The following is a 26,871-nucleotide window of genomic DNA, read 5'->3' as shown; positions in this document are numbered from 1 at the left end:
CGCCGCAGCCGCCGCAGCATTGGAACCGGGACCAGCGAAGCCCGCGGAGGAGCTGCCGCCGCCGTGTCCTCGCGGCGCGGGGCACCCGGAGCTGCAGCGAGACCCGCTTCAGCACCGCGGACAGCGCCCGCCGCCCGGGCCGCGCGCCGGGGACCCACGCGCGCCGGGGGCCGCCCGGCTGGCCGAAGCCTCGCGGCACGCGTCCCTCTCGCGGGTGTCGCAGGACTAAGGCTCCTGGGGAAGACGCGGCGCCCTCCGTCCACGGGATCGGGCGCGCGCAGGACGGCCGGGGCTTCCCGCTGGGGATGCACCGAGGGCCCCGTGTTCTCGCTGCCCAGAGTCAGGGCGCCGCCCGGAGCCCATGAGCACCATGCGCCTGCTGACTCTCGCCCTGCTTTTCTCCTGCTCCTTCGCCCGCGCCGCCTGCGACCCCAAGATCGTCAACATTGGCGCGGTTCTGAGCACGCGGAAGCACGAGCAGATGTTCCGCGAGGCTGTGAATCAGGCCAACAAGCGGCATGGCTCCTGGAAGATCCAGCTCAACGCCACCTCCGTCACCCACAAGCCCAACGCCATCCAGATGGCCCTGTCGGTGTGCGAAGACCTCATCTCCAGCCAGGTGCCCGCCCCCGCCCCCCGCCGGGCTCACGCGGTGCCGGCCCCTCCCCCTCCCCCACCCTTCCCCCCATCCTCCTGGCTTCACCCTCCTTCCCTGCCGCTGTCCCCGTTTCATTCCATCCTTCCGTCGCCCTCTCGCTCCCCTTGAGAAAGGACCCAGAGGGCTGGTCTTGTCAGCTCTGTGTCGGCCCCAGACCAACCGCCTGCCACCGGGGCTTGCCCTCACCAGGCGTCCAGCTGGTGTGTGTGGACGTGTGGCCGTTTGTTTGGTCACTGTGTTGTCAGGGTGGTGGCGGGCATCCTGGGCCGCCCACGAGGTGCTGGCCTAGCCGCACGCAGGGTGCAGGGCTTTAAACCAGATGGGGCCCGGGGCCATCTTTATTCCTTCTTGGAGACCTCCATCCCTTCACCCTCCCCTGCCCCCATCCACAGTACTGCTTGACAGGGGAAATGGCCCACGTGTTGAAGCAGGGTGCTCTCTGGGGTGGGGATGGGGACGACCTGTGTGGGAGGCACCAGGGCTCAGCGGCTGGCAGCCCGCACTGTGGGGGGGAGGACACAACTGGGGATTTTGCCTGCAGAGCTGTCCGCCCCCGGCTCCGCGCCTGCTGCATCCCAATGAGGCAGCCCAATCACTGCAATGCAGCCCTTTATGTAAGAGGCGGACCGACCCCGGTCCAAGTGCTGCTCATACACACTCACCTGACAGGCGTGCCACATCCACAGACACTCATGCTCACATGTGCGCACATATTCATCCACGTTTGTGCACAGAGATGCGTAGACTTAAACTAGTGCTCACTCATGCGTGTTGGCATTGGGTAATCCACTGCACACCCATTAACACAGATGCCCACTCCCACGCATCTCCATGGGCACATGCATTCCTGTGCCAGATATGCAAACACGTGCTCAGACATGCTCAAGCGTGCACACACATGCACATACACAAGTAGACATGCTGGGGCATGCCGTATACACACACACCCCCAGCACACACTCGTGAGCACCGGCATGGTCACACTCATGCACACACATGCTCAGGCAAACACTGACCAGCCACCTCTGGATGCAGATGGGGTCAGGGAGGGAGATGGGGTAGGGCCCTTATGGGGATCCCTCCTCCAACTTACAGCTTTGCTGCCTGTGGGCACCGTTCTCCCAGGGAATAGCCAGTGCCGGGAGCCACGGTGACAGCAGTAGCTTTCACTCACTGTCACACGCTGTGGGCCAGGCGTGGGCATGGCAGCCATCACCCCCACCACGTGGGGCCAGCACACTCCCACCCATTTGCAGAAGCAGGGGAGCCCTGTGGCTCAGACAGGGGAAGGCACAAATGGGACAGACAGGGCCTTCCAATCCAAGGGCAGCTCAGAACTACCAGGCCTTCTGCTCCATCTCCCTGCCTCGGGCGCTGAGCCACTGGTCCAGGCGGGAAGTCCAAGCCTCCTTGAGGATGTGGTCGGTGCTCAAGTCAGCACTGCATCCAGCTCAAACCAAGTGGGGCTCAGCCTGCTGCTGGAACACATCAGCAAAAGGCCTGGGCCTCTGGATGGCTCCTTGTCCAGCTTCTCCCACTAATTCCTAATTCTTGGTCTGTAATGCTCCATGCAGGCCTTCTGGAGGCACCCTCCATCTCTGGAGCATTAGCCTCTGTCCACCTCTGACCCAGGAAGGGGGGCAGTGGGAGCTCTGGGTGTGGGTCTCCCCGGCCCACAGCGTGGTGGCACGTACAGCCCCAGACAGGACTAAGACTGGCCTTCGTCCTCCCGTGCAGCTCAGGGCAGCCCCCCAGCGTGAGGGGCAGGAGGGGAGGCCCCGGACAGTAGGAGCATGGGGAGCAGTCTGTCATCTCCCTGTGTGTCTTCTTAGACCTTGGAGTCTTGTTTTTAAGTTGTTTTTTGTTTTGCTGTGCTGGGTCTTAGCTGTGACACTTGGAATCTTTAGTTGCGATATGTGGGATCTGGTTCCCTGACCAGGGCTTGCACCCAGGCCCCCTGCACTGGGAGTGAAGTCCCAGCTACTGCACCACCAGGGAAGTCCAAGCCCCTGGAGTCTTGCTCTCTCTCCGCCTCCAGACGAGGCACCAGTGCCCCCCAGATACAGCCCTGCCTGCCAAGCTCCACCTCTGCTGCTGCTGGCCGGCGGCTCTGGGGCAGGGCCTCCCGCTTCCCGCTCGGGCTGACTGTGTCCCCTGTGCCCGCAGGTCTACGCCATCCTAGTTAGCCACCCACCTACCCCCAACGACCACTTCACACCCACCCCCGTCTCCTACACGGCCGGCTTCTACCGCATCCCTGTCCTGGGGCTGACCACGCGCATGTCCATCTACTCAGACAAGGTAAGCCTGACCGCTGTGCCCCCGTGGGCAGACCCAGGGCCACCAGCAGCTTCCCGGGGAGAGGGTGCAGGGCACAGGCAGAGGGGCTCAGACCATGGGCTCTGGGCTCCAGATGATATATTCAGGCACACTCACAACTCACACCAGAATACAGTCTCACAGAGACACACAAACTCACCCACACACATGCACACCAGTACACACTCATAGCACTCACACTCACACAAACTCACAGATGCGAACATATCTGTACACTCACGCCTACACACACACAGTCACACACAGTCACAAGGACATTCACCTGCTCTTACATACGCATACCCTGATGTTCACACGTGTACTCACACCATCACCCACTCATTCATGCTTGTTTGCACACTCACATAAAACCACTGTGTTCACTCCCCCACACTCATGCCCCATCACACACTGTGCCAGGCCCACACTCACACACACTCACATGCACACTCACAGTGACACACGCCCGCACACACTCAGGCACACAGCCCACTGACAGGTGACAGGTGCCAAAAGCAAGCCCTGGGAAGCGGCAGAGGCCCTCGTGGGTCAGAAGAGGGACAGATGGGGCAGCTTCGTGGACCGCAGAGCAGGGGCCCTTGGAAAAGGGGTTCTCCAGGAGGAGGAGATGCCCAGAGGGGCAGCGACGCCAGGGACCAGCCCCCACTAGAGGGTGCAGCTGCGACGCCAGGGACCAGCCCCCACTAGAGGATGCAGCTGCGACGCCAGGGACCAGCCCCCACTAGAGGATGCAGCTGGAAGAGGGTTGAACTTGGTGCCAGGTGAACCGAGGAGGCAGCTCACGGCTGGGGGCCGGTCTGGGGATTGCGGTCCTCAGGGCTGCCTCGTGGCCCTTGGGCTGGGGGTCTGGCTGGAGCCGTCTAATCGTGGAGCAGCAGCTGGGAGAGTCGAGAGGTCCCCGAGTCAGGCTGGCAGGAAACTCGCCCCCAGAGCAGTGGGGAACGTGCGCTGGCTCACAAAGCTCTCCCGCAGGGCCTGCCCCAACTCTGAGAGGACCGGTCAGCTGGGAGCAAATGCCACCAAGAGGCTGGGGGGGTGGTCGGCCCGCTCCACGTTACCCTCCAGGCCTGGGGCCTCCTGAGTGCTCAGTCGCTCAGTCGTGTCCGACTCTGCAACCCCATGGACTGAAGTCTGCCTGGCTCCTCTGTCCATGGGATCCTCCAGGCGAGAACACTGGGTGGGCCACCTGCAGACAGACTGTGGACTCTGGCTCGGTGTCTGAGCAGAGGGGCAGAGGGCTGGGCTCTTGGGAGCCTTCCAGCTCTCCCCATCTTCTCCAGATTCATCCTGTCCAGAGCCCCAGGCTCTAGATAACACCGCTGAATCACAGAGGTCATCTCAGCCAGGCCCGGGGTGTCCAGGGAGGTCAGGGACAACGGGGCAACGGCAAAGTGAGAGCAGAGTGAGGGAGCCTCTGGGATGACCCCCACGGGAGGAGGCCGGCGGAGGCCGGGGCAGCCCCTCTTCCTGAGGCTCTGAAAACCACAGTCACAGCAGAGCCTCCCGAGCTGCTCAGAGGCACGTACCCCTCAGCCATGAGTGGAGGGCTCCCTCCTGTGCCTTCCAGCCTCTGCCTTCCGCACCTCTCTGGGCATCAGGCCCGAAAAGTGCCTCCAGGGAGGACAGCAGCCGTGCGCCCAGAGAGGCCAGGGCGGGGAGCTCTCTCCCGGGCAGGACGCGGGCCTTCACGGGCTCCCACCCCAGATCCAGACCATGGCCCAGCACGAGGGCACACCTAGCGGCCGGACCTTAGAGCTCCACCCTGACCCTTCTAGAGTCTGTGCCCAGCAAGCGGGCCAGAACAACCTGGGTCAGAGCCAGTCCGACACCCCAGCCACAACGCCCTGGCAGCCGTGTCACCTGCCGGAGGACAGACAGAGGCAAAGGGGCGTTCTTGAGCCCAGATTCCAAGTCCCGAAGAGGGAGCAGACGAACCCCTGGTTCAGGGTGGTCCCTAGGAGCCCTGCTCCCTGGACAGACGCAGAGGCTCCGCATTGAGGAGGGTAGAGCCTGCTCATCCCCTGCCCACAGGCGGCACCCTCAGAGAAGCAGGCGGGGCAGGGTGTGGGCTAGACCAACAACCCCAACGAGGCCAAGAGACAGCAGTGTAGCCCCAAGAGGGAGGTTTCCTCAGAAAGACGGTTATACAAATTCAAGAAGGACCCGTGGGGGTCTCTGAGATGCTGGGCGTCAGCAAGAACTTTCTGAGCCCGAGTAGCTGAGCTGGAGTGTCTGCGAAGAGGTGGGGAGTCACCCCAGGAAAAATTCCACAAACCCCCTGCCCAGTCTCAGTCAGGGGGCTGGTGGGCAAGCCGAGCCTGTTTCTCAGATGAGATGATGGGTGCGGAGAAGTCACAGTGGGCGGGGAGGAGTCGGGGAAGCGGGGCCCCCGGGTCCGGGGACTGTACGCCGCGAGCAGGACCAGAGACCTGGCGGGATCTCCAACGCGTGCGCCCTGGCGACAGTCCGAGCCCCGCGCGCTCTGGCGGGGTTCTCCAAAGCGCGCCCTCACTTCTACGGCCCGAGAGCCCTGGCAGGGTCTCGAAAGCGCGCGCCCTGGCGCGGTCTCCAACTCCCGCCCTGGCGGGGGTCTCCAGCGCGCGCCCTGGCGGGGATCTCCAAAGCGCGCCCTCACCTCTACAGCCCGCGCGCCCAAGCGGGGTCTCAAACGCGCGCGCCCTGGCGGGGTCTCGAACGCGCGCGCCCTGGCGGGGTCTCCGGCGCGCGCCTCGGCGGGGTCTCCGGCCGCGCCTCAGCCCTGCTGTGCCCCGCAGAGCATCCACCTGAGCTTCCTGCGCACCGTGCCGCCCTACTCCCACCAGTCCAGCGTGTGGTTCGAGATGATGCGCGTCTACAGCTGGAACCACGTCATCCTCCTGGTCAGCGACGACCACGAGGGCCGGGCGGCGCAGAAACGCCTGGAGACGCTGCTGGAGGAGCGCGAGTCCAAGGTGAGGCCCGGGCCGGGGCGCCGCGCGCAGGAGCAGGAGCCGGCGAGCCGCCGCTGTGTCTGTGGCCCGTGTGAACACCCTTCTCTTTCCATCGTGCATGGTCAGCACCACTCCGTCTGGCGAGCGCCCGCCCCAGCCTGTCCTCGGCTCATTTCACTCGCTTTTGCCATTAGTCGAAATCTCCTTCGTGTCAGTCCCTGCGGGGCGAGGGCAGGACCACCTGGAGCTCCGCAAACACCCCGCCCCGCCCCCTCCCCTCCCCCAGCGCGCTCAGGCCCCAGGCTCTGAACTCACTCGGGGGCGCCATCTCGCCCCCACACAGCCCCTAGGGCTCCCCCTCAGTGCGGTGGCCCCACGCGCCGCGTCCCCTCTGCTGTGACCCCTCTGTGTCCTCTTGCTGGCCTCACTGCCGCAGCTGCCCTCCGCCTAGCCGCTGCCTGTCAACCTCACAGAAGCCCCATCCAGGGAAGTCTGCCAGCCCCACACCCAGTCTTGGCCCTGCCCCTCTTCGGCCCCTTCTCTCCTTCCCGCCCAGGCTCTGGACCCCTCCTGGGGACCAGTTAGGTGCCTGCTTCTAAATGACTGTTCTTGTCCAGCTGACCCCCACCCCTAGGGCAGCGGCAAGACCAGAGTGGTGTTTCTGGGGGTCCAGGTGACTCCCCCCCTTGTCCACCCGCACTGCCAGAGGAAGCCCAGGGTCCCGCCTCCACCCAGCCCACAGCCCTGGGTGCTCCGCACCCGGGCTGTGCCCCTCCCGGGTTGGGTGGTGGCCAAGCCGAGCAGAGAGGCCCAGGCTGGGGAGGGCCCCGGGAAGCCAGACCAAGGGGTGGCGGGTGCACGCGCTGTGTGCAGAGGCGGAGTTGGCTTCAATAAGCTGAGTGCCAACCCAGGCTCCCCCCAAGGTGCCATAGGCCCCGAAGGGAAGGGCGGGCACTGGCTGGGGGGAAGCAGAGGGCAGAACCAGAGGGCCCTGGGGGTCTTGCTTTAGGGGACGGGCTGAACCTGGGAGGGAGGGCTGGCTCCCAGGGCCGCAGTAGGCGGGCGTGTCCCCTCCCGGGGTGGCTGCACGCATGCCCAGTGCACGCTCACACACACACGCTCCCTCTCTCAGGCGCATGCGGTTGCTCCCAAGACCATCCACTCACACTCCCGCCGTCCCAGACTCAGGCCCCAGGGGCCCTCCGCCCCCCGGAGGTCCAGCAGGCTCACAAGTGGCGTGTGCCCATGAGCAGGCTCACCCCGAATTCACACTCAGGTGCCTGCACGCACACGTGCTAGACGCGCTGACCCCCACCCCGCCCCTGCCGCAGGCTCACTAGGCCGACATGCACGCATGGACGCCCACAGACGCACCTGTGCTCACGAACTCCCGTCCTAACTGCTCAGTGCCCGGGGGCGGCAGGGCATCCGCCACGCGTGTCAGCGAGGGCAGGACCCTGGGCCTCCCAGAGGGGCAGAAGGGGTGCTGGGGGAGGGGACACCACCCCATTCAGGACTCCCATGGCTGGGGGGGTGCGGCGGGGACCCCATGGCAGGTGCATGGCAGGGTTGGGGGCAGGAGGGATCCCCAGGGGGTGTGTTTCGTTTGGACGCAGACAGGGCTTCCTTCTCTCCTGAGCTTGACCATTTCCACGAGTGCAACTCCACGCAGGCAGGGAGCCTTGGTGGCCCCCTCACCCCGCACCCCTGCCCCGTCCCAGCCCCAGCCCCGCCCCGGCCTAGGTGTTTGCGAGCTCCAGGTACGTGCCCGTCTGCAGACGTGCCGAGGAGGTGGTGTGATTGCTTTAGCGCCGTCATTTTCAACCGTTTATAATCTTCTTCTGTGTCTGCATATTTTCTCTGTGCACATTATTCATCAGAGTAAAAAAAGGAACTATGAAAGCCTCGACCAACTGTCCTATGACCACAAGCGCGGACCCAAGGTATATTTGCATGGACGTGCACGCCACCCACGACCAGGGAGCCCCGGCCGGGCGCCCCGGCCACCAGGGCGCCGTGGGCCCGCTGCGCCGCGGCCGAGCAGAGAGGAAGGAGAGCCAGGTCCAGAGCAGGCAGCCTAGGCAGGAGAGGCCAGTGCTGGCCGCCGGGCCCCCGCCCGCAGGCGGCCCGCAGAGGAGCGGCTCTCTGGGGAGTGCATGTGAATCTCCGGGCCCCCGGGTTTCCTCGCGGAACCCAGGAGGGAGCCCGCCTGCCCGCCTGCAGTCCAGTCTGGGCCGCTCCCGCAGGGCCGGCGGACAGGCCCCGGAGGACCTCCCGAGGTTTTGGAAAAGGCGGCCCGTCTCCGCCGTTTTGGATTGCGTTCCAAAACTTTCCTGTTTCCTGTCCGCTGCACGCCTCTTTCTGAGTCTCGGTCCACTTCAACTTGCATGCTCAGTGCAAAAGTGAGGCCAGGAGTGAGAGGAGAGCGCGGAGCGCAGAGAGCGAGCAGGAGCGCGAGCGGAGGACGCAGGAAGGCCGGCAGCAGGGCAGGCAGCTGGCAGCGCAGGCGGCAGGCAGGCCGCGGCGGCCCTAGGGCGCGGCCTCGGGGTTCCTAGCGGCTGCAGCTCGACTCTCGCCCCTGAGGCGCTGTGTCCCCTGCCCCGGCCTCCCGCTAACGCTCCTGCTCGCACTGCAGGCGGAGAAGGTGCTGCAGTTCGACCCGGGGACCAAGAACGTGACGGCGCTGCTGCTGGAGGCGCGGGAGCTGGAGGCCCGGGTCATCATACTCTCCGCCAGGTGAGGCCAGGCTGGGCCGTCCACCCCGGCCCCCTCGGGGCCAGGCCCAGGGTGCGCCCTGCTGATGTAGGGCTTTGCCTCCCAAACGCCCCCTGCCCCCCACACGCACACACAGGGCCTTGAGGACAGCAGAGGGATAAGCCCCTGCCCTTAAGAAGGCAGAGGTGGTCTGGGCAGTAGTGGCTGACTGGGGTTCCAGGAGCTGGTCAGGGAGGGGTCCCAGGGAGGGGACGAGGGGCCTGCAGAGAAGGCCCACGGCAGGGAGAGGCCGGGGCCCTGGGGTGGAAGGGTTGGAGCGGCCGGACTAGGCAGCTACGAGAAGAGAACCGGTTAGGGACCTAACCCCTGGCTGCTGCTGGAGGGGCCTGGCCCCACCGTGACCTTAGAGCTGAGCCCCAGTAAAAGCCTGCCTTTGTGCAAATGCCTCTGTCCTGCAAAGGGAAGGCCAAGCCGCCAGAAATAGGAAACGGCAGTGCCCTGCCCCGTGGGACATGGGGGGCCTGGGAGACCCACCCCACTGTCCGCCTGTCCCAGAAGCTTTGCAGGCTCCAGTGGGGGTGAGACCCGGGGTGCCCCGCCTCCCGTCTCCCCGGGATGGAGCCTGCTCCTTGGGCTGGAAGGCAGTGAGCAGGCACTAATCCCCGACCAGGCACACACAGCACACGCACTCACACACATCCACTGAACACACAGCACCCACATGCTGTCCACACATGCACTGCACACACATGTGCACGCGACCCGCTTCTCTGCCCTCGTGTACACATGTATGTGCCACATACACAGGACACTCACACACACATAGGCAACCGCCACACACCACACACGCACACTCACAGGACACTCACACACACATACAGGCACACCGCCACACACCACACACACACATACTCACAGGACACTCACACACACACACAGGCACACCGCCACACACCACACACACACACTCACAGGACACTCACACACACACAGGCAACCGCCACACACCACACACCCACGCACTCACAGGACACTCACACACACACACAGGCAACCGCCACACACCACACACGCACGCACTCACAGGACACTCACACACACACACAGGCAACCGCCACACACCACACACACACACACACACAGGGACACTCACACACACACACAGGCAACCGCCACACACCACACACGCACGCACTCACAGGACACTCACACACACACACAGGCAACCGCCACACACCACACACACATACTCACAGGACACTCACACACACACACAGGCAACGGCCACACACCACACACGCACGCACTCACAGGACACTCACACACACACACACACACACACACACCACACACCACAACACACCACACACACACGCACTCACAAGACACTCATACACACACAGGCAACCACCACACACCACACACACACACACTCACAGGACACTCACACACACACACAGGCACACCGCCACACACCACACACACACACACCACAGGACACTCACACACACACACAGGCAACCGCCACACACCACACACACACACACTCACAGGACACTCATATACACACACAGGCAACTGCCACACACCACACACGCACGCACTCACAGAACACACACACACACACAGGCACACCGCCACATACCACACACGCACGCGCTCACAGAACACTCACACACACACACACACAGGCACACCGCCACACACCACACACGCACGCGCTCACAGGACACTCATATACACACAGGCAACCGCCACACACCACACACACACACACTCACAGGACACTCATATACACACAGGCACACCGCCACACACCACACACACACACACTCACAAGACACTCGAACACACAAACAGGCACACCTCAACACACCACACACACACACACCCACACCCACACCACACACACACACACACACCACACACACACACACACACACACTCACACAGACACTCCCACACACACACAGGCACACCGCCACACACCACACACACACACTCACAGGACACACACACACACACAGGCACACCGCCACACACCACACACACACACACTCACAGGACACTCATATACACACAGGCACACCGCCACACACCACACACACACACACACACAAGACACTCGAACACACACAGGCACACCGCCACACACACACACACACACACTCACAGGACACTCGAACACACACAGGCACACCGCCACACACCACACACACACACTCACAGGACACACGAACACACACACCACACCACACACACACCACACACACACACACCACACAGGACATTCAACACACACACACACACCCACACACCACACACACACACCCACAGGACACACGACCACACACACCACACACCACACACCACACACACACACACACCACACCACACTCCCACACCACACACACACACCGCACACACACCACACACACACACACCACACACAGGACACTCACCCACACACAGGCACACCGCCACACACCACACACACACACACACAGGACACTCGAACACACACACACACCCACACACACCACACCACACACACACACACACACTCACAGGACACTCATATACACACAGGCACACCGCCACACACCACACACACACACACTCATAAAACACTTGAACACATACAGGCACACCTCAACACACCACACACACATGCACTCACAGGACACTCACACACACACACAGGCAATTGCCACACACCACACACACACACACTCACAGGATACTCGAACACACACAGGCAACCGCCACACACCAAACACACACGCACACACAAGACACTCATATACACACAGGCACACTGGCACACACCACACACTCACAGGACACTCACACACACACACACACACACACAGGCACACCACACACACACGCACTCACAAGACACTCAAACACATACAGGCACACCGCCACACATCACACACACACACACTCACAGGACACTCACACACACACACACAGACACACCGCCACACACCACACACACACACACTCACAGGACACTCACACACACACACACAGGCACACCGCCACACACCACACACGCACACACACTCACAGGACACTCACACACACACAGGCAACCGCCACACACCACACACGCACACACACTCACAGGACACTCACACACACACAGGCAACCGCCACACACCACACACACACACACTCAAGACACTCGTACCCACACAGGCACACCGCCACACACCACACACACACACTCACAAACACGTGCTCACCTAGACACATGAGCAGACACACCACACCGGCACACGCCCCACGGTGGCACACATGTGCTCACAAACATAGACGTGTGTGCCACACAGCGCACAGGCCCTGCGCATGCACATACACTGCCCACCGAGGCACAGCGTTCACCAACCACATGCCCACCTCTTGAATCCACTCATGGCCTCTGGATTTCAAGTGGGAAGGAATCCGTGCCCTCACACACAGGACCTTGGAGCAGAGAGGCCAGAGTCCCACGGCAGGAGGAAACCAGCCGGCCCGGCACAGTCCGCCCCTGGAGCCCAGGGATGCCAGCAGTCCCCTGGGCAGGGCCGCTGCAGCCCTGGCTCACCCTGTCCCCAACCCGACACCCCCGTCTCCTCCTCACGAAGTTCGTTGAGAGCATTTTGCAGAGAAACCTCGTTAAGCCAGTCTTAACTTTTGACCAGTTTTCTATTGAGCATGTCAGAATTTCTAATTTGTTTCCAAAACTTTTTTTAAAAGTAATCCTCCTGAAATTGTCTTTACTGGGATCAGTTATTTCCATAAAACCGTTTGACGTCGATCAGGCTTTTGTCTGCAACTGCTTTCCTGAAAGTATCGATTTACACAGACACAAGCATAGGTGTGTGCTCACCACCAAGTCCAACCTCACAGACTTGGATGGTGTCAAGCAAACGGGCCTCTCCACCAGGCTTTGGGGGTGCCGCGCCCCGACATGCACGCGCTGGTGCTGCCGGCCGTCTTGGCTGGGTGCAGCCTGAAGCACCTCTATTTTGGGTGGCGTTCTTGTTTAAAGCAAACACTGAAGGTTTGGATCTTTCCCTGAGAGAATTGGGGCTGACCCCCTAGGGTCCCTAGGGCTGCCTGGGTTTTCTGCATCAGCCGTTGTAAAAATAACCCCGCCCTCGGACCATCTCCTGAACTGCATTGTCCCCCGCTGCCCATGCATTAGAGAAGCAAAGTGTCCGTCGTGTCCGGGGTCAAGTTCCACCCTGCAGGGAAGAGGAGGTGGGAGTGCCATCAGGCCCAGGGTGCTTGTCCTGACCAGGGGGAGCCCAGCCCTAGGGGGCGGGGTCCACAGAGGCTCAGCTGTGAGGAAACACCAAGAGCTCAGGGCAACGTGTGCCTACAAGGTGAGGCCTGTGCTCTGTCCTGCCAGGGGCTCTGCCCTGGCTGGCAGGGAGAGCACCCAGGGCTGGGCACCCAGAGATGCTTGTTCAGACTCCAAAAGGGAGAGCAGGTGCCCTCATCCCCTCAGTGGCTTCTGCTGCAAGGCTCAGGGCAGCACCCTGGCACTTGGTCCCAGCAGCATCCAGAAAGGTCCCAGCCTTTCAGTTCACAAGTTCAGGCATGGAACAAGAGGGGTGTGGTTTGCCCAGGAAACTGCAGGAGCACGGGCTCAGGGGTGGATTATCAGACATAGACCTGACCCTCCGCTTCCCACCGTGTACCTTGGCTCCTCAGTCCCTGTCCTGCCAGGGATCATGTTCTGCCTGCCTCACAGGGAGGTTCTGAGAATTAAATACAAAGGTGCGTGGAAAGCATTCAGAATAGTGTCTGGTACGGGTGAGCAAGTTATCCATCAATAATGAGCCACCACCATCCGTGTCACCCTAACCCTGTCCACAAGAGCAGGGGGCCAGCAAGAGACCTCTGGCAAGCTCTGGGGGTCTGGGCCCCACCGCATCACTTCGGGGCTAGTCTTCGGGCCCAGGTGCAGTGCCGGCTGAGGGAGGGGCCGGGATGGGGGCTGCCCCCATCTCTGCAGTGCCTCCAGAGCTCCCTGCAGACGAGGGGCGGGGGGGGGAGAGGCAGGGGAAGGACACGCTGTGGAGGGGGACCTGGGAGTCGAGCAGCCGCCGCCGGCCGCGGGTGGGGAGAGCTGGAGTCCTGGCCGTCACCCCGCTCTGCCCCACAGCGAGGACGACGCTGCCACCGTGTACCGCGCAGCCGCGATGCTGAACATGACGGGCTCGGGGTACGTGTGGCTGGTGGGGGAGCGCGAGATCTCGGGGAACGCCCTGCGCTACGCCCCGGACGGTGAGTGCTGGGCTCCCGGATCCCGGTGGGCAGGGGTCCCCCGCGGGCTCTAAGCCAGCTCTCGCCCCAGGCATCATCGGGCTGCAGCTCATCAACGGCAAGAACGAGTCCGCGCACATCAGCGACGCCGTGGGCGTGGTGGCCCAGGCCGTGCACGAGCTGCTCGAGAAGGAGAACATCACCGACCCGCCGCGGGGCTGTGTGGGCAACACCAACATCTGGAAGACCGGGCCGCTCTTCAAGAGGTAGGCGGGGCCACTCTCCAAGAGGTGGGCGGGGCCACTCGGTGGGGCCGCCCCCGGAGATGGGCGGGGCCGCTCTTCCAGGGCGGGCGGGGCCGCCCTCCAGAGTGGGCGGGGCCACTCTTGCAGGGTGCGCGAGCTGATCTAATGCGGTCGTGGTCCCTCTCTTCAAGAGGTGGGCAGGTCCGCCCCTCAGGGTGGGCGGGGCCGTTCTCTGAGTGGGTGGGACCGCCGTTCCAAGGTGGGCGGGGCCGCTCTTCAAGAGGTGGGCGGGGCCACTCTTCCAGGGTGGGCGTGTCTGATCCGTCTGAAGCGGGAGGGGCCACTCTTCCAGGGTGGGCGGGGTCGCTCTGAGGTGGGCGGGGCCGCTCCGTCTGAGGGGGTGGGGCCGCTCCGTCTGAGTGGGTGGGGCCGTCCGTCTAGGGTGGGAGGGCCACCGTTCCGGCACCCGAAGAGTCGCTCCAGCCCAGCGTGCTGCGGCTACAAACACAGCCTCCTTCCCCGCTCCTCTCTGTCCCCACTTTGTCTCCATCCTCACCTCCATCCCCGCTGTGATAACCATCTGGTCCATTTCCAACACTGACACCATCGCCTCAAATGTCACAGAAGCATGGCTGCCTCCATTGCCCCTGTCCCCACCTTTAAACACTGCAGCCAACCTGAGACGCCACCCCAGCCACCAGGATGACTAATAGCCCTGGGGAAGAGGATCCTGCCTCAGGCGGGCATTGGGAGCTTCCTCAGGCCCAGGAGGTCAGACAAGGATTTGGGGGATGGCACCCAAGCCTGCTTCCCTGGTGACTCAGATGGTAAAGAATCCGTCTGCGATACAGGAGACCTGGGTTCGATCCCTGGGTTGGGAAGATCCCCTGCAGGAGGGCATGGCAACTCACTCCAGTATTCTTGCCTGGAGAATCCCCATGGACAGAGGAGTCTGGAGGGCTACAGTCCATGGGGTCTTAAAGAGTTGGACAGACTGAGTGACTAAGCACATCCAAGTCTGCCGAGAGCCAGGGTTGGCAAGACACACAGTGAGTGGCTGCAGCAGGGCAGGAGTTAACACACAGAACCCTGGACACTGTGCCACTAGTATGGGGAGGCCCAGTCCATCACCAACACCCACCCCCAAGGAGCAGGTGAAGAGTCCTGGTCCATAGTGCCCACAGCAGGAGCACACACAACTGCAGACATGCCGCATATGTGCACATAGGCGCATGCGTGTATATGCAGATTCGGAGAGGCTCATGGAACATCACACCTGTGCCACAAGTACATGCACAGGGCTGCACCCCATACAAAGATCTTGTGTGTGCACACATATATGGCCCAGTGGACACACCACACACACACACACTCACGTGTGCACATGCAGGAAGATGAGACCTCAACCCAGCCTCTTCCACTCACTGGTGAATGGGCCACCGAGTCCTACCTGGGCTTCTGCCACCTCATCTGTAAAGCTGTGAGAATCAAACATCCTAGCCCACAGGAACCCCTCAAAACAGGGTCTAGAGCCAAGGAGCTGCTTGGCTGATGTGGCTGTGCTGTCCATCTGGCACCGGCAGACGGGCTCACCATCCAGGCAGCTCACGGTGGGAGCGGGGATTGCATCCCTGATCGTTCCAACCACACTGCCCTCTCCAGGGTTCTGATGTCTTCCAAGTATGCAGACGGGGTGACCGGCCGTGTGGAATTCAATGAGGATGGGGACCGGAAGTTTGCCAACTACAGCATCATGAACCTGCAGAACCGCAAGCTGGTACAAGTGGGCATCTACAACGGCACTCATGTAGGTGGGGGTCATGAGGGGGTGGGGGCTGGGGCCTTAGGGTCCTGGGGCCGAGACCCCTGCGTGGCCACCTCCATCTCATACTCCCACCCCCAGGTCATTCCCAATGACAGGAAGATCATCTGGCCGGGTGGAGAGACTGAGAAACCTCGCGGCTATCAGATGTCCACCAGGTTGAAGGTGGGGCCCCGCCTCCCTGCCCCAGTCTCTGTATGCCGTAGCCTCCATCCTGTGCCGCGGGTGCAGAGGGGACAGTGAGGGCCCTGAAAGTGACTACAGGTCCTGGGACCAGCCCAGCACCCACAGCCACTGCACACACCTGGCGCGGCGGAGGGGCAGGGAGAGGGAGTGGGTGCAGGAGAGGAAGCCCAGCTCCCCGGCCCCTCCTGACCCCATCCCGCTTAAGCCTGGGACAGCCATGTGGACCTGGGCTCCCCTGGGGACGAGGGACAGACGGTTGGTCTTTCTGTGGACTTCAGTACTCTGAGTGCTGAGCCCCAGTCCTAGAGATGATGCCCCCACACTCTTCGGCACTCCTCCAGGTGGTCCCAGCCCACCGCCCACCCTTGGCCTTCCTGGCCTCCTGCTGGGACTGGCTCAGACTGTCCTTCTGAACCAGGTCTCCCCGAGCTGGCCAGCCCCTCTGTGACTCACTGGGCCTCTGGGAGCCCCTCCCCGGGACCTCATCTCTCACAGCTTCTCTTCCTCATCCCGACTCTGCTACACTCCTTCAGGCTCATCCCAGGATGCCTCCCAAGAGTCCCTCCCACACTGACCCACACCAGCATCAGGCTGGTACCTGAGCTCACCAAAGGCGAAGAGCCTTACACCGTCCTTCTTGTGGTGTCCCCAGGTCCTCTCTTGACCTCCTCTGCTTTCTGAGCTACCCCACCCCCGTGGCCTCTCACCTGGACCTCTTTGTCTGCACTTGCCTACAGGGCACCAACCCTCTCTATGGGCAGAAGGGAGTTCCCCCAAGCCAACGCTCAGGAAAGACGCTTTGTGTTGAAAAGTCTGAGTGTAAAACAGACAAAACAGATGGCCAAGATGGTCCCCTATAGGCTTTGAGAGCCAGAAGGCCTTTTAGAACTTTTTGTGTGTGTTCTTATTTTTTTGACACAAAATTGTTTATTTTCAAATTAGTTCTCATTGGAGGATAGTTGATTTACAGTGTTTGTTTCTTCTGTACAGCAAAGTTACTCAATTATACACGCACATATACCCACTCTTTTTAGGTTCTATCCCCATATGGGTCACTGAGCGCACTTCCCTGTGCTATGCAGTAGATCGCATCAGTTATCTATTTTACGTGTAGTAGTGTATGTATATGTCAATTCCAATCTCCTGGTTTATCCCTTCTCTGTCTCACTGATTTTTTAAAAGCATGAGCATATTACTTGTATAATAGAAATGGTGATGAAAGTTTTAAAGGCAAATAAGCCCCTTCAGGGGCTCCCAATCCCCTGCCCTTGGGGGAGCTGGTCACCCTGCAGGAGAAGGGGCCTCTCTCACCAACCCCATTCACCTCGTAGTCTCAACCCCAGCACTATGTCCCCTGGGACCTCTCATCCCGTGCAGTGATTGGTTCAGCTCCGCTGCCTATGTCTATCCTGCCTACTCCCAGCCTTCAGAGCTCTGAAGGACAGAGAGGAGAGAGTGCCCACCGTGAGCCCCAAGGAGCCCCTGGATTGAAGAGGCCACAGCAGAAGGGCAGCCTCACTGGGGGAGAGGCAGGCAGGCAGGATAGATGATCAGACAACGACTCCCTGTGGGTGGAGGCTGAGGCCAGGAGAAGCTGGAAGAGCCAACAAGGGCAGTCCCTGCATGTCCCTAGTCCTGGGCAGGCTCTGAGTGAACATGCCCCTGTCTTCATGGCAGTGGGTGGGGGCAGGGGGTAGGCTTTGGGCTGGGACAGGGAGGTCCTCAGCCTCAAGAAGTCAGAGAAGGGGCTCAGGGCAGACTGGACGTCTGGCAGGCTCCACTGATCAAGGGACTGTTTCGTAGGCCAGGACCTGAAGGAAAAGTGGCCGAGAGAAGGCACAGTGTTCCAGGAGGCCAGGCACCCTCTGCACACTGGGCGAAGCGTTAGGTTCTGGCGCCCCTCCTGGGGGCAGCAGGCTGATCGCTGCCAGAGGGGGCCGTAGAGGGTGGTGCGGGAAATGTCAGGGATCTGGGGAGGGGGGCTCCAGGGAAGTCTGTGTGCTGAGAAGAGGGCAGCGCCCAGGACAGCCCAGGGCTGGTGGTCCAGGCCCTGTGTCCCCGCGTCCCCAGATCGTGACGATCCACCAGGAGCCCTTCGTGTATGTCAAGCCTACGCTGAGCGACGGCACGTGCAAGGAGGAGTTCACCGTCAACGGGGACCCGGTCAAGAAGGTGATCTGCACCGGGCCCAATGACACGTCGCCGGGCAGCCGTGAGTGCGGGGCGGGGGCACTGGCTTCGGGGGGCGGGGACCGCGCGCCGGCGAGCCCCTGCTGACCGCGTCCCGCCCCCACTCGCCAGCGCGCCACACGGTGCCTCAGTGCTGCTACGGCTTCTGCGTCGATCTGCTCATCAAGCTGGCGCGGACCATGAACTTCACGTACGAGGTTCACCTGGTGGCCGACGGCAAGTTCGGCACTCAGGAGCGGGTAGGAGTGGTTCCTAGGAGCCGGCGCAGGACCGGGTCCTGCTCCCCCGAGGGTCTTCTGTAGGCGGGGCCTGAGCCTGGGAGGAGTCTGGAGTGGGTGACCCCTGAGATGGGTCGGGGCGGGAGCCTGTATGGGGAGTGGGGCCCGCGGTGTCCGCGTCCCCACCGGCGGTGTCGCCCCACAGGTGAACAACAGCAATAAGAAGGAGTGGAACGGGATGATGGGCGAGCTGCTCAGCGGGCAGGCGGACATGATCGTGGCCCCGCTGACCATCAACAACGAGCGCGCGCAGTACATCGAGTTCTCGAAGCCCTTCAAGTACCAGGGCCTGACCATTCTGGTCAAGAAGGTGCGTGGAGGCCCGGCGGGGCGGGAGGGGCGTCCCGGGAGGGCCGGGGCGGCGCTGACGGCCTGTGGCCCCGCAGGAGATCCCCCGGAGCACGCTGGACTCCTTCATGCAGCCCTTCCAGAGCACGCTGTGGCTGCTGGTGGGGCTGTCCGTGCACGTGGTGGCCGTGATGCTGTACCTGCTGGACCGCTTCAGGTGAGTGCGGCCCGGGGACCGGACTCCTCTACCTGCGGGCGGGCGGAGCGGGCGAGGGCCGGGGCAGGCTGCCCCTTCCGCCCTCTCCCGCCCGCCCTTTGCGCCCCCGCAGCCCCTTCGGCCGGTTCAAAGTGAACAGCGAGGAGGAGGAGGAGGATGCGCTGACCCTGTCTTCGGCTATGTGGTTCTCCTGGGGCGTCCTGCTCAATTCAGGCATCGGGGAAGGTGAGGCGACGCCAGGCCAGGGCCCCATCCTGCCCCGCCGCCCGCCCCGAGCTGACGGTCCTCTGCCCGCAGGCGCCCCCAGAAGCTTCTCGGCGCGCATCCTGGGCATGGTGTGGGCGGGGTTCGCCATGATCATTGTGGCCTCTTACACCGCCAACCTGGCAGCCTTCCTGGTGCTGGACCGGCCCGAAGAGCGTATTACCGGCATCAACGACCCGCGAGTGAGGCCGGGCCCGTCTGGGGGCTGGGGAGGGAGGCGCTCAGGCCCTCCGCCCCGTGGGGTGGGGTGGGGTGGGGCCGGGGAGCAGCCACGAGCCTGGCTCTCTGGCCCCGCAGCTGAGGAATCCCTCGGACAAGTTCATCTACGCGACGGTGAAGCAGAGCTCGGTGGACATCTACTTCCGGCGGCAGGTGGAGCTGAGTACCATGTACCGGCATATGGAGAAGCACAACTACGAGAGCGCAGCGGAGGCCATCCAGGCAGTGCGCGACAAGTGAGGGGCGGGGCTGGGCCAGCGAGGGGGCGGGGCCAGCGAGGGCGGATCGGGGCCACCCAGGTCGCGCCGACAAATGAGGGGCAGGGCCAGTGGAGGCGGGGCGGAGCCATCCAAGCCGTGCGCGACAAGTGAGGGGGCGGGGCGGGAGAGGGGCGGGGCCACCCAGGTCGCGCGCGACCAATGAGGGGCGGGGCCTGTGAGGGGGCGGGGCGGAGCCATCCGGGCCGTGCGCGACGAGTGAGGGAGGGGCAGGCGGGGCGCGAGTGAAGGGCCGGCAGGACAAGCTGGGGGCGTCCACATCCACAGTCAGTGTCCCGGCCGTGTGGGAGCCACGGGGAGGGGGGACAGACGGCGGGTCCCCAGCTGGCAGGAGGAAAGCTCGCGGGGAGCCAGGGCCACCTGGAAGCGTGGCCGCCGTGACCCCGCCCTTGCCCGCAGCAAGCTGCACGCTTTCATCTGGGACTCGGCGGTGCTGGAGTTCGAGGCCTCGCAGAAATGCGACCTGGTGACCACGGGCGAGCTCTTCTTCCGCTCGGGCTTTGGCATCGGCATGCGCAAGGACAGCCCCTGGAAGCAGAACGTCTCCCTGTCCATCCTCAAGTGAGCTGGCCTCACCCGCCCCCTCTCCGCCCCGCCCCGCCCCGCGAGCCCCTCCCGAGGCACACCCCGCCCCGCCCCGCCCCGCCCCGCCCCGCCCCGCGGGGCTCACACGCCCCGCCCATCCAGGTCCCACGAGAACGGCTTCATGGAAGACCTGGACAAGACGTGGGTTCGGTACCAGGAGTGCGATTCGCGCAGCAACGCCCCTGCTACCCTCACCTTCGAGAATATGGCAGGTGGGCCCCCTCCCCCCGCCACTTCAAGGCCCCTGATGACCCTAGATGGGCGCCCCAGGGGCCACATCCGGAGCAGGCACAGCTGAGGCACAGGATGTCGCCCCCAGGGGTCTTCATGCTGGTGGCTGGGGGCATCGTGGCCGGGATCTTCCTGATCTTCATCGAGATCGCCTATAAACGGCACAAGGACGCCCGGCGGAAGCAGATGCAGCTGGCGTTTGCGGCCGTGAACGTGTGGAGGAAGAACCTGCAGGTAGGGCAGGCCGCCCTCCGAGGCCTGGTGCCCATGGCCCGGCCCGGCCCGGCCCTCCTCCATCCCCGCAGGCGGAAGCGCTGGCTCTGGCTCCCAGGAGCCCAAGAGGCAAGGACTGGAGCTGGGAGCCACAGCCAAGGCCGCAGTGCTGGGGGCCGCCTGTGGGTGGCTGCCTCTGCGAAGCCAGGCTCCAAGCGTCCACCTGGCCCCTCTGTCTCCAGAGTCGCCCACCGAGGCCCATTCCGTAGGAAGGCAGACTGAGGCAGGGTAAGACAGGGACCCAGCTGGGTGTAGCATGTGAGTCCAAGGTGCAGTCCGCCATCCCTCGCCGCCCCGTGCCCCTCCAAGGACCCGGTTCCCTGCCACCCTGCTGTGCTCCATGTAACTGCAGTCTGAGCTGGTCAGCTGGTCCCGCCGGGCACCCCAGGCTGTGCTCGTGGGGCTTTGCCGGCAGCAGGGGACGGGCTGCCCACAGCCCACCTGGGCCGGGCTCGTGCCCCATGGTCCAGCCCCAGGCTGCCCCATCTCTTCTCTTTCTCTGGGTGCCTCCCCAGAGCCTGTGTCCTGGGAGGAAGCCGGTGTTGCAGAGAGGCAGGGCCGGGGGAACGGGGTCACCAGTGTTCCCACACCTCTCATCTGCCCACTCTTGCTCTTGGGACCTGGCTTGCTGCTCCCAGTGGCGGGCGCAGGGCCCACTCTGGCCATCAGACCCGAAGCCAGGGTCCCAGGAGCTGCCACTGTCTCTCTGTCACTCCAATCCATCTCGCCACCTGCCTTTGGTCCCCTCAGCCCCTTCCTAAATCTCGGTGCGCTTCATCTGGGGTCAGAGTGGCTGGTGGGGCCTGTGGGGGTGACTCACCCAGTGTTCAGGGGGCTCCTCCTCCTTGGGGCACCCGTACACCAGGGGCACCTTGGAGCCAGGGAACCAGGCAGACCTTTCCTGGAAGAGAGCCAGCTGAGGATCCCACCCCGCCTCCCCAAACCCAGTCCCAGCACAAGGAAGGTCAGGCCGGAGACCCTGGCAGCAGCAGAGGCCGCCTGCGAGCATGGGGCCGGCGGCTGGTCCATCCAGCACAGGGAGGCAGGCAGGAGCGAGGGCCCGAGTGGCCAGCCAGGCTGGGCAGCAGCCCCCAGGAGCAGGCGAGGGCAGGTGTGGCCGCCACCCTCAGCCGTCTAATCACTTATACATATTCATTTTAGGATAGAAAGAGTGGTAGAGCAGAACCCGACCCTAAAAAGAAAGCCACATTTAGGGCTATCACCTCCACCCTGGCTTCCAGCTTCAAGAGACGTAGGTCCTCCAAAGACACGGTAAGGGGAAGAGCGCCCAGTCCCACGTGTCCGACTCTCCCCTCGCCCCCGTGTCTGTGTCCCGTGCATCAGGCCCGCCCTCGCCATCCCACCACCCGCCTCCGCCCGCGCGGCCCTTCTGCGCTCACCGCTGCCCACCCGGCACACTAGGGCCTCTCTGACTCTGGGCCCCTCTCTCGGCCCTCTGCCGCGGGCCTGCCCGCCGGGTCGTCTTCCCCGTGTGTCTCTGCGTTAGTCTGCCCCCCGTGCCATGACGCCACGCGCCATCTTAAAGCCGTGTCATGTCGTTGGTCAGCTGGTCAGCCTCCCCACTCGGGGCTGTGCCCGCAGCCCCGGGCGCCCAGGGCCACCCCATCCCGGGCTCCTCAGCCGTCAGGAGGCCACACCACCTCTCTGTCGCGTCCGTTCCTCCAGCTTCTCCCAGGGAGAGGCCCACTGCCCTCGCTCCCTCCCTGCGACGTCCGTGGAGGGGTGCCTGTGATGTCCCATCCGTCCATCTGTCTGGCCGCCAGCCCCGCCACCCAGACACCTGTCTCTCGTGTCTCACCAGAGCCATGCCTGTTGCATCCCCTCCATGTGGTCTCTGTGTGGGCCGGGGCTGGGGGGCCGGGCCCGGCTCCACCTGGGTGGACGGCTGGGGCCTGGAGTTGGCACAGGCCCCTGGCCACAGGGGCCGTCGGATGGGGAACGGGTGGGACCAGAGGTGGCGGCTCCCACCCCCGGCCGAGCAGGGGCCCTGCGGGAGGTGTGCGGGCAGCACCCGGGGGTCTGAGAACAGGGCGGGGGGGGCCCGAAAGCTGTGGCTGGCAAGCCTTGGGCACCGAGGCTCAGGGAGGGGAGACCCCCACGGAGGGGAGCGGTGCTTCAGCACCTGACCCCCAGCCCCTTCCGAGCCTGAGCCAAGGGTTCCCTGTCCTCCTGCCCGGGCAGCCTGTCACTGTCCCGGGTGTGTGTGCTTGAACCCCAGGCCTCCAAGACTGGCCTAGCCCTGCTGGGAGCGTCCCCAGGCGAGGAGGGCCCGCCCAGGGCCAGCACAGCCCTCAGCCCAGCAGCCTCCCTGCGGTTCGGAGGCGGCTTGTCCTCCCGTCCACAGGAGCCCCAGTTCACAGGCAGTACTACCCCACAGTCTTACGGTCCAGGCGGGAGCAGGATTTATAGGCCCTGCCCACAGCACAAGGGAAGAGGGGCAGACACAGGACAGACAGGGCGCGGCACAGAGCCATCCGAGTCTGGGGTGAGGCCGCCACCTGCCCCAAAGGGGCCCCTGAGGCCTGGCTACTCCACTCCTAGGGCTCAGCACAGGCAGAGTGGGTGGACAGGGGTGGCCTGAGGGGCTGAGAGCACAGGCCTGGCGCCGTGCAGCCTGGGAACTGGGTGGGGCCTGAGCCAGGGGCCCCACCGGGGGCTGGGAGGGCCAGAGAGGAGCAGCAGTGGGGCAGCCAGGGAGGAGGTGCCCAGCAGACAGAGCTGTGGGGACAGGCAGGCGAAAGGAGGGTCAGGGGAGTCACGTAGGCAGGGGGCCACTTTCCGAGGGCAGCAGAATTCCATCCCCGTCCCGGCCCGGAGCCCACTCACAAGCCCTTAGCTGGCCTGGGTGCAGCTCAGAGACCCTCAGGGTGCCTGTCCCGGGACACGCTCCCAGCAGACTCCTTGCCCCGAGCCTCCCCGGGGACCACCCTCCAGGCCAGCTCTGGTGCCACGTGGCATCTGGGGCTGGCCGGCCCTGCAGGGGTGACTGGGGACACTGCCAGCTGGGGGCTGGGCGGGGGAGGGCAGCCCAGCCCCCCACCGTTTCAGGCTGGGCACCTGCTCGGAGGGAGGCCTGGGTGGGGGGCTCTGTCGGGAGGGGTGGGGTCAGTCCGGCTGCTGAGATGCGCTGCCCCTGTCCCGTGGCTGGTCTGGGCCAGGGCGGCACTGGGCGCTCAGGGCTGGGGTCCCTGGCGGCCGGCGGGGCCAGCGGGTATTGATTGTTGGTTCTTATTTATAGAGCACCGGGGGTGGACGCGGCGCTTTGCAAAACCAAAAAGACACAGTGCTGCCGCGACGCGCTATTGAGAGGGAGGAGGGCCAGCTGCAGATGTGTGCCCGGCATAGGGAGAGCTGAGACGCCCTGCCCGCCCTCCTCTGCCCCCCTCCCCCGCAGACAGACAGACAGACGGACGGGACAGCGGCCCGGCCCACGCAGAGTCCCGGAGCACGACGGGGTCAGGGGGAGGAGCGCCCCCCAGCCTCCCCCAGGCCGCGCCCGCCTGCCCGCCGGTCGGCCGGCTGGCCGGTCCACCCGTCCCGGCCCCGCGTGTGCCCCTGATGGCCGGGCTAACGGGCGCCTTGTCTGTATTTCTATTTTGCAGCAGTACCATCCCACTGATATCACGGGCCCGCTCAACCTCTCAGATCCCTCGGTCAGCACCGTGGTGTGAGGCGCCCGGAGGCGCCCACCCGCCCCGTTAGCCCGGCCAAGGACACTGAGGGGTCCTGCTGCTCGGGAAGGCCTGAGGGAAGCCCACCTGCCAGAGACTGCCCACCCCGGGCCTCCCGTCCATCCGTCCACCCTGCTGCTGGTGGGCAGCCCCTGCTGGACTGAGGCTCGGACGAGAGCCGCTGAGGACGGGCCAGAGCTGAGCTGGCTGGGCAGAGCCGCAGGGCGCTCCGGCAGAGGCAGGGCCCTGGGGTCTCTGAGCGGCAGGGGGAGCATCTGACTCAGCCCAGCAGAGGGGCTTGGTGCAGAGACTGGAGCCCCATCCTTCCTGGCCGCTCCCAGAGCCACGGTGGGCCTTGGCCCCGGCTGGCTGGGCCACCCCTCCCACGCCCCTGCGCCGCACGGCCTCCGCCCCACCTCCCCCTTCCTGCCTGTACCCCTTCTCCGCTTCACCCCATCCTCTGAGCTGGCCCTGCCCTTCCTGGACTGCAGACCCTGAACCCCATCCGCTGGCAGCGCCTCCCTGGGGCGCGCTCGGGCTCCCCACTGCCTCCCACCTCCGGACCCTGCGAGGGCTGAGCCTTCTCTTTGCCTCCTCCGCCCGCCACCCAGGGTGGGCTTCGCAGACGCTGGCTCGGGACTATCCTCAGCCCCGCCAGGTGCAGGCCCGGCCTTTCCGCGTCCAGGCGCGCCTCCCCCGTGCGGCCCGTGCCCTCCACCCCAAGGGCCCGGCGCGCGCCGACCCCCGCCCCACCCGGTGTGTGCAGTGGAGATGCCAAAAGGAATGTCACGAAAATTTCGAGCTGTGTCGCTTGTTGACGCCTGTCAGGAATGCGGAAGGGGCAAGCGGGTCGGGGGAGGTTCGAGGGCGGCCGCGGCCCCTCAAGCTTGGGCGGCGGTGGCCGCAGGCGAGGCCGTGCCGGGGCCAGGATCCGGCTGCCTCGTCTGCTGGCGGCGGGCGGCGGCGCGGCGGCGGCGGCGGTGGCGAGCGCCGCAGGCAGTGAACGCGGAGCCCAGGGCCAGACAGGCGGCCAGGCTAGCGAGGAAGGAGACGGGCCCGAGACCATAGATCACGGCCAGATCCCGGGCGGCAAGGGGCCGCGCGCAGTGGCTGAAGGCGGCGTCCGGGAAGGCGGTTAAGGGGCTGAGCGTCAGGCGCCCCGGCGACACGCAAAGCAGCGTCTCGGCCTCTGCGGGACACGGGCGCGGCGTCAGACGGTCGCGGGGGTAGCCGCCCGCCCGTCCCGCCCGCGCCCGCGAGGGCTCACCTGGCGCGTGCCGCGGGTGCCCGCGAAGCCAGGCGCAGAGTGGGCGCAGCGCGCAGCCACAAGTCCAGGGGTTGCCGCGCAGGCGCAGCGTGTTGAGAGCCGGCAGGCCAGCCAGGAGCCCGGACGCGAGCGCAGGCAGGTCGTTGTCCTGCAGGCTGAGCGCGCGCAGCAGCGGGAGCGCGCCCAGCACCGCGGGCTCTAGGCGTGCCAGCCGGTTCTCAGCCAGCGAGAGGGCGCGCAGAGCGCGCAGTGGCGCGAAAGTGCCGGGCAGCAGCGCCTCTAACTGGTTGGCGCTGAGGTCTAGCTGCTCCAGCGCGCCCAGGCCCCAGAAAGCCCGCGCGTGCACCCAGCGCAGTCCGTTCTCGCGCAGATCCAGGCGGAGCAGAGCGCCGGCATCCACGAAGGCGCCGGGAGGCAGCGCGTGCACGCGGTTGTGGTTCAGCAGCAGCACGCGGACGCGCCGGTTCAAGCCCCCCGGCACGGCGGGCAGCGCGCGCTCCGAGCAGTTGGCCTGGCCCCCCGGCGCGCACACGCACGCCTCGGGGCAGTCCAGGGCGCCCGGGGTTCCCCAGGAGGCGGCTGCGGCGGGCGCCTGGGTCCAGACTGGCCACGGCAACAGCAGCAGTAGCAGCTGCAGCGGCGGCGGCGGCCCCCACGAGGGAAAGGAGGGACTCCACATGGGGACAATCGTGGAGGTCCGCTGCCCGGGTGTTACCAGAGCCGGTCCGTCCGTGCGGTGCCCGCACAAATATTAACTCTCCGGCCTGAGCACAGGCAGTTCCTGTCCCACGGCTTGTCCTGCGCCTAGGGCGGAGGCTGGGCAGACAGCCAAAGGCAGGGCACTGCCAGCCACCTGTCCCGAAGCTCTGAGCTCCACTTGGCTCCGGGCCAGCAGCGCTGTAAAGACCGCGCCCAGTCCTCACCTGTG

At 64.6% G+C, this 26,871-nt stretch overlaps 2 protein-coding genes across 6 annotated transcripts; one reads left to right on the top strand and one right to left on the bottom strand.

Moving 5' to 3' along the window:
• The first annotated feature begins 361 nt into the window (after positions 1 to 361).
• Positions 362 to 24,741, top strand: GRIN1 (glutamate ionotropic receptor NMDA type subunit 1). 5 transcript variants are annotated; one of them, XM_070378623.1, is made up of 21 exons: positions 362 to 619; positions 2,825 to 2,959; positions 5,773 to 5,949; positions 7,809 to 7,871; positions 8,564 to 8,664; positions 13,808 to 13,929; positions 14,000 to 14,174; positions 15,816 to 15,960; positions 16,057 to 16,140; positions 18,232 to 18,373; positions 18,463 to 18,590; positions 18,775 to 18,939; positions 19,016 to 19,134; positions 19,247 to 19,359; positions 19,432 to 19,580; positions 19,696 to 19,853; positions 20,295 to 20,456; positions 20,583 to 20,692; positions 20,800 to 20,945; positions 22,146 to 22,256; positions 24,608 to 24,741. In XM_070378623.1, exons 1-21 carry the CDS (start codon positions 362 to 364, stop codon positions 24,674 to 24,676), a joined length of 2,832 nt encoding a protein of 943 aa, XP_070234724.1. In that variant the 3' UTR covers positions 24,677 to 24,741. The 5 variants fall into 5 exon arrangements, with proteins under 5 accessions (XP_070234724.1, XP_070234726.1, XP_070234725.1 ...); XM_070378625.1 differs by lacking the exon at positions 22,146 to 22,256 and having other exon boundaries at positions 24,608 to 24,740; XM_070378624.1 differs by lacking the exons at positions 7,809 to 7,871; positions 24,608 to 24,741 and adding an exon at positions 24,244 to 24,381.
• On the bottom strand, positions 22,410 to 26,745 carry LRRC26 (leucine rich repeat containing 26). The gene is made up of 2 exons (XM_070378628.1): positions 25,944 to 26,745; positions 22,410 to 25,865 (listed from the first exon to the last, which is right to left on the bottom strand). Exons 1-2 carry the CDS (start codon positions 26,620 to 26,622, stop codon positions 25,558 to 25,560), a joined length of 987 nt encoding a protein of 328 aa, XP_070234729.1. The 5' UTR covers positions 26,623 to 26,745; the 3' UTR covers positions 22,410 to 25,557.
• Positions 26,746 to 26,871: the final 126 nt, after the last annotated feature.

This window comes from Bos mutus, chromosome 11, assembly GCF_027580195.1.
Source record: "Bos mutus isolate GX-2022 chromosome 11, NWIPB_WYAK_1.1, whole genome shotgun sequence".
Lineage (NCBI taxonomy): Eukaryota > Metazoa > Chordata > Mammalia > Artiodactyla > Bovidae > Bos > Bos mutus.
Note: the sequence above shows the minus strand (reverse complement) of the source record. Positions and strands in the feature narration are given on the sequence as shown.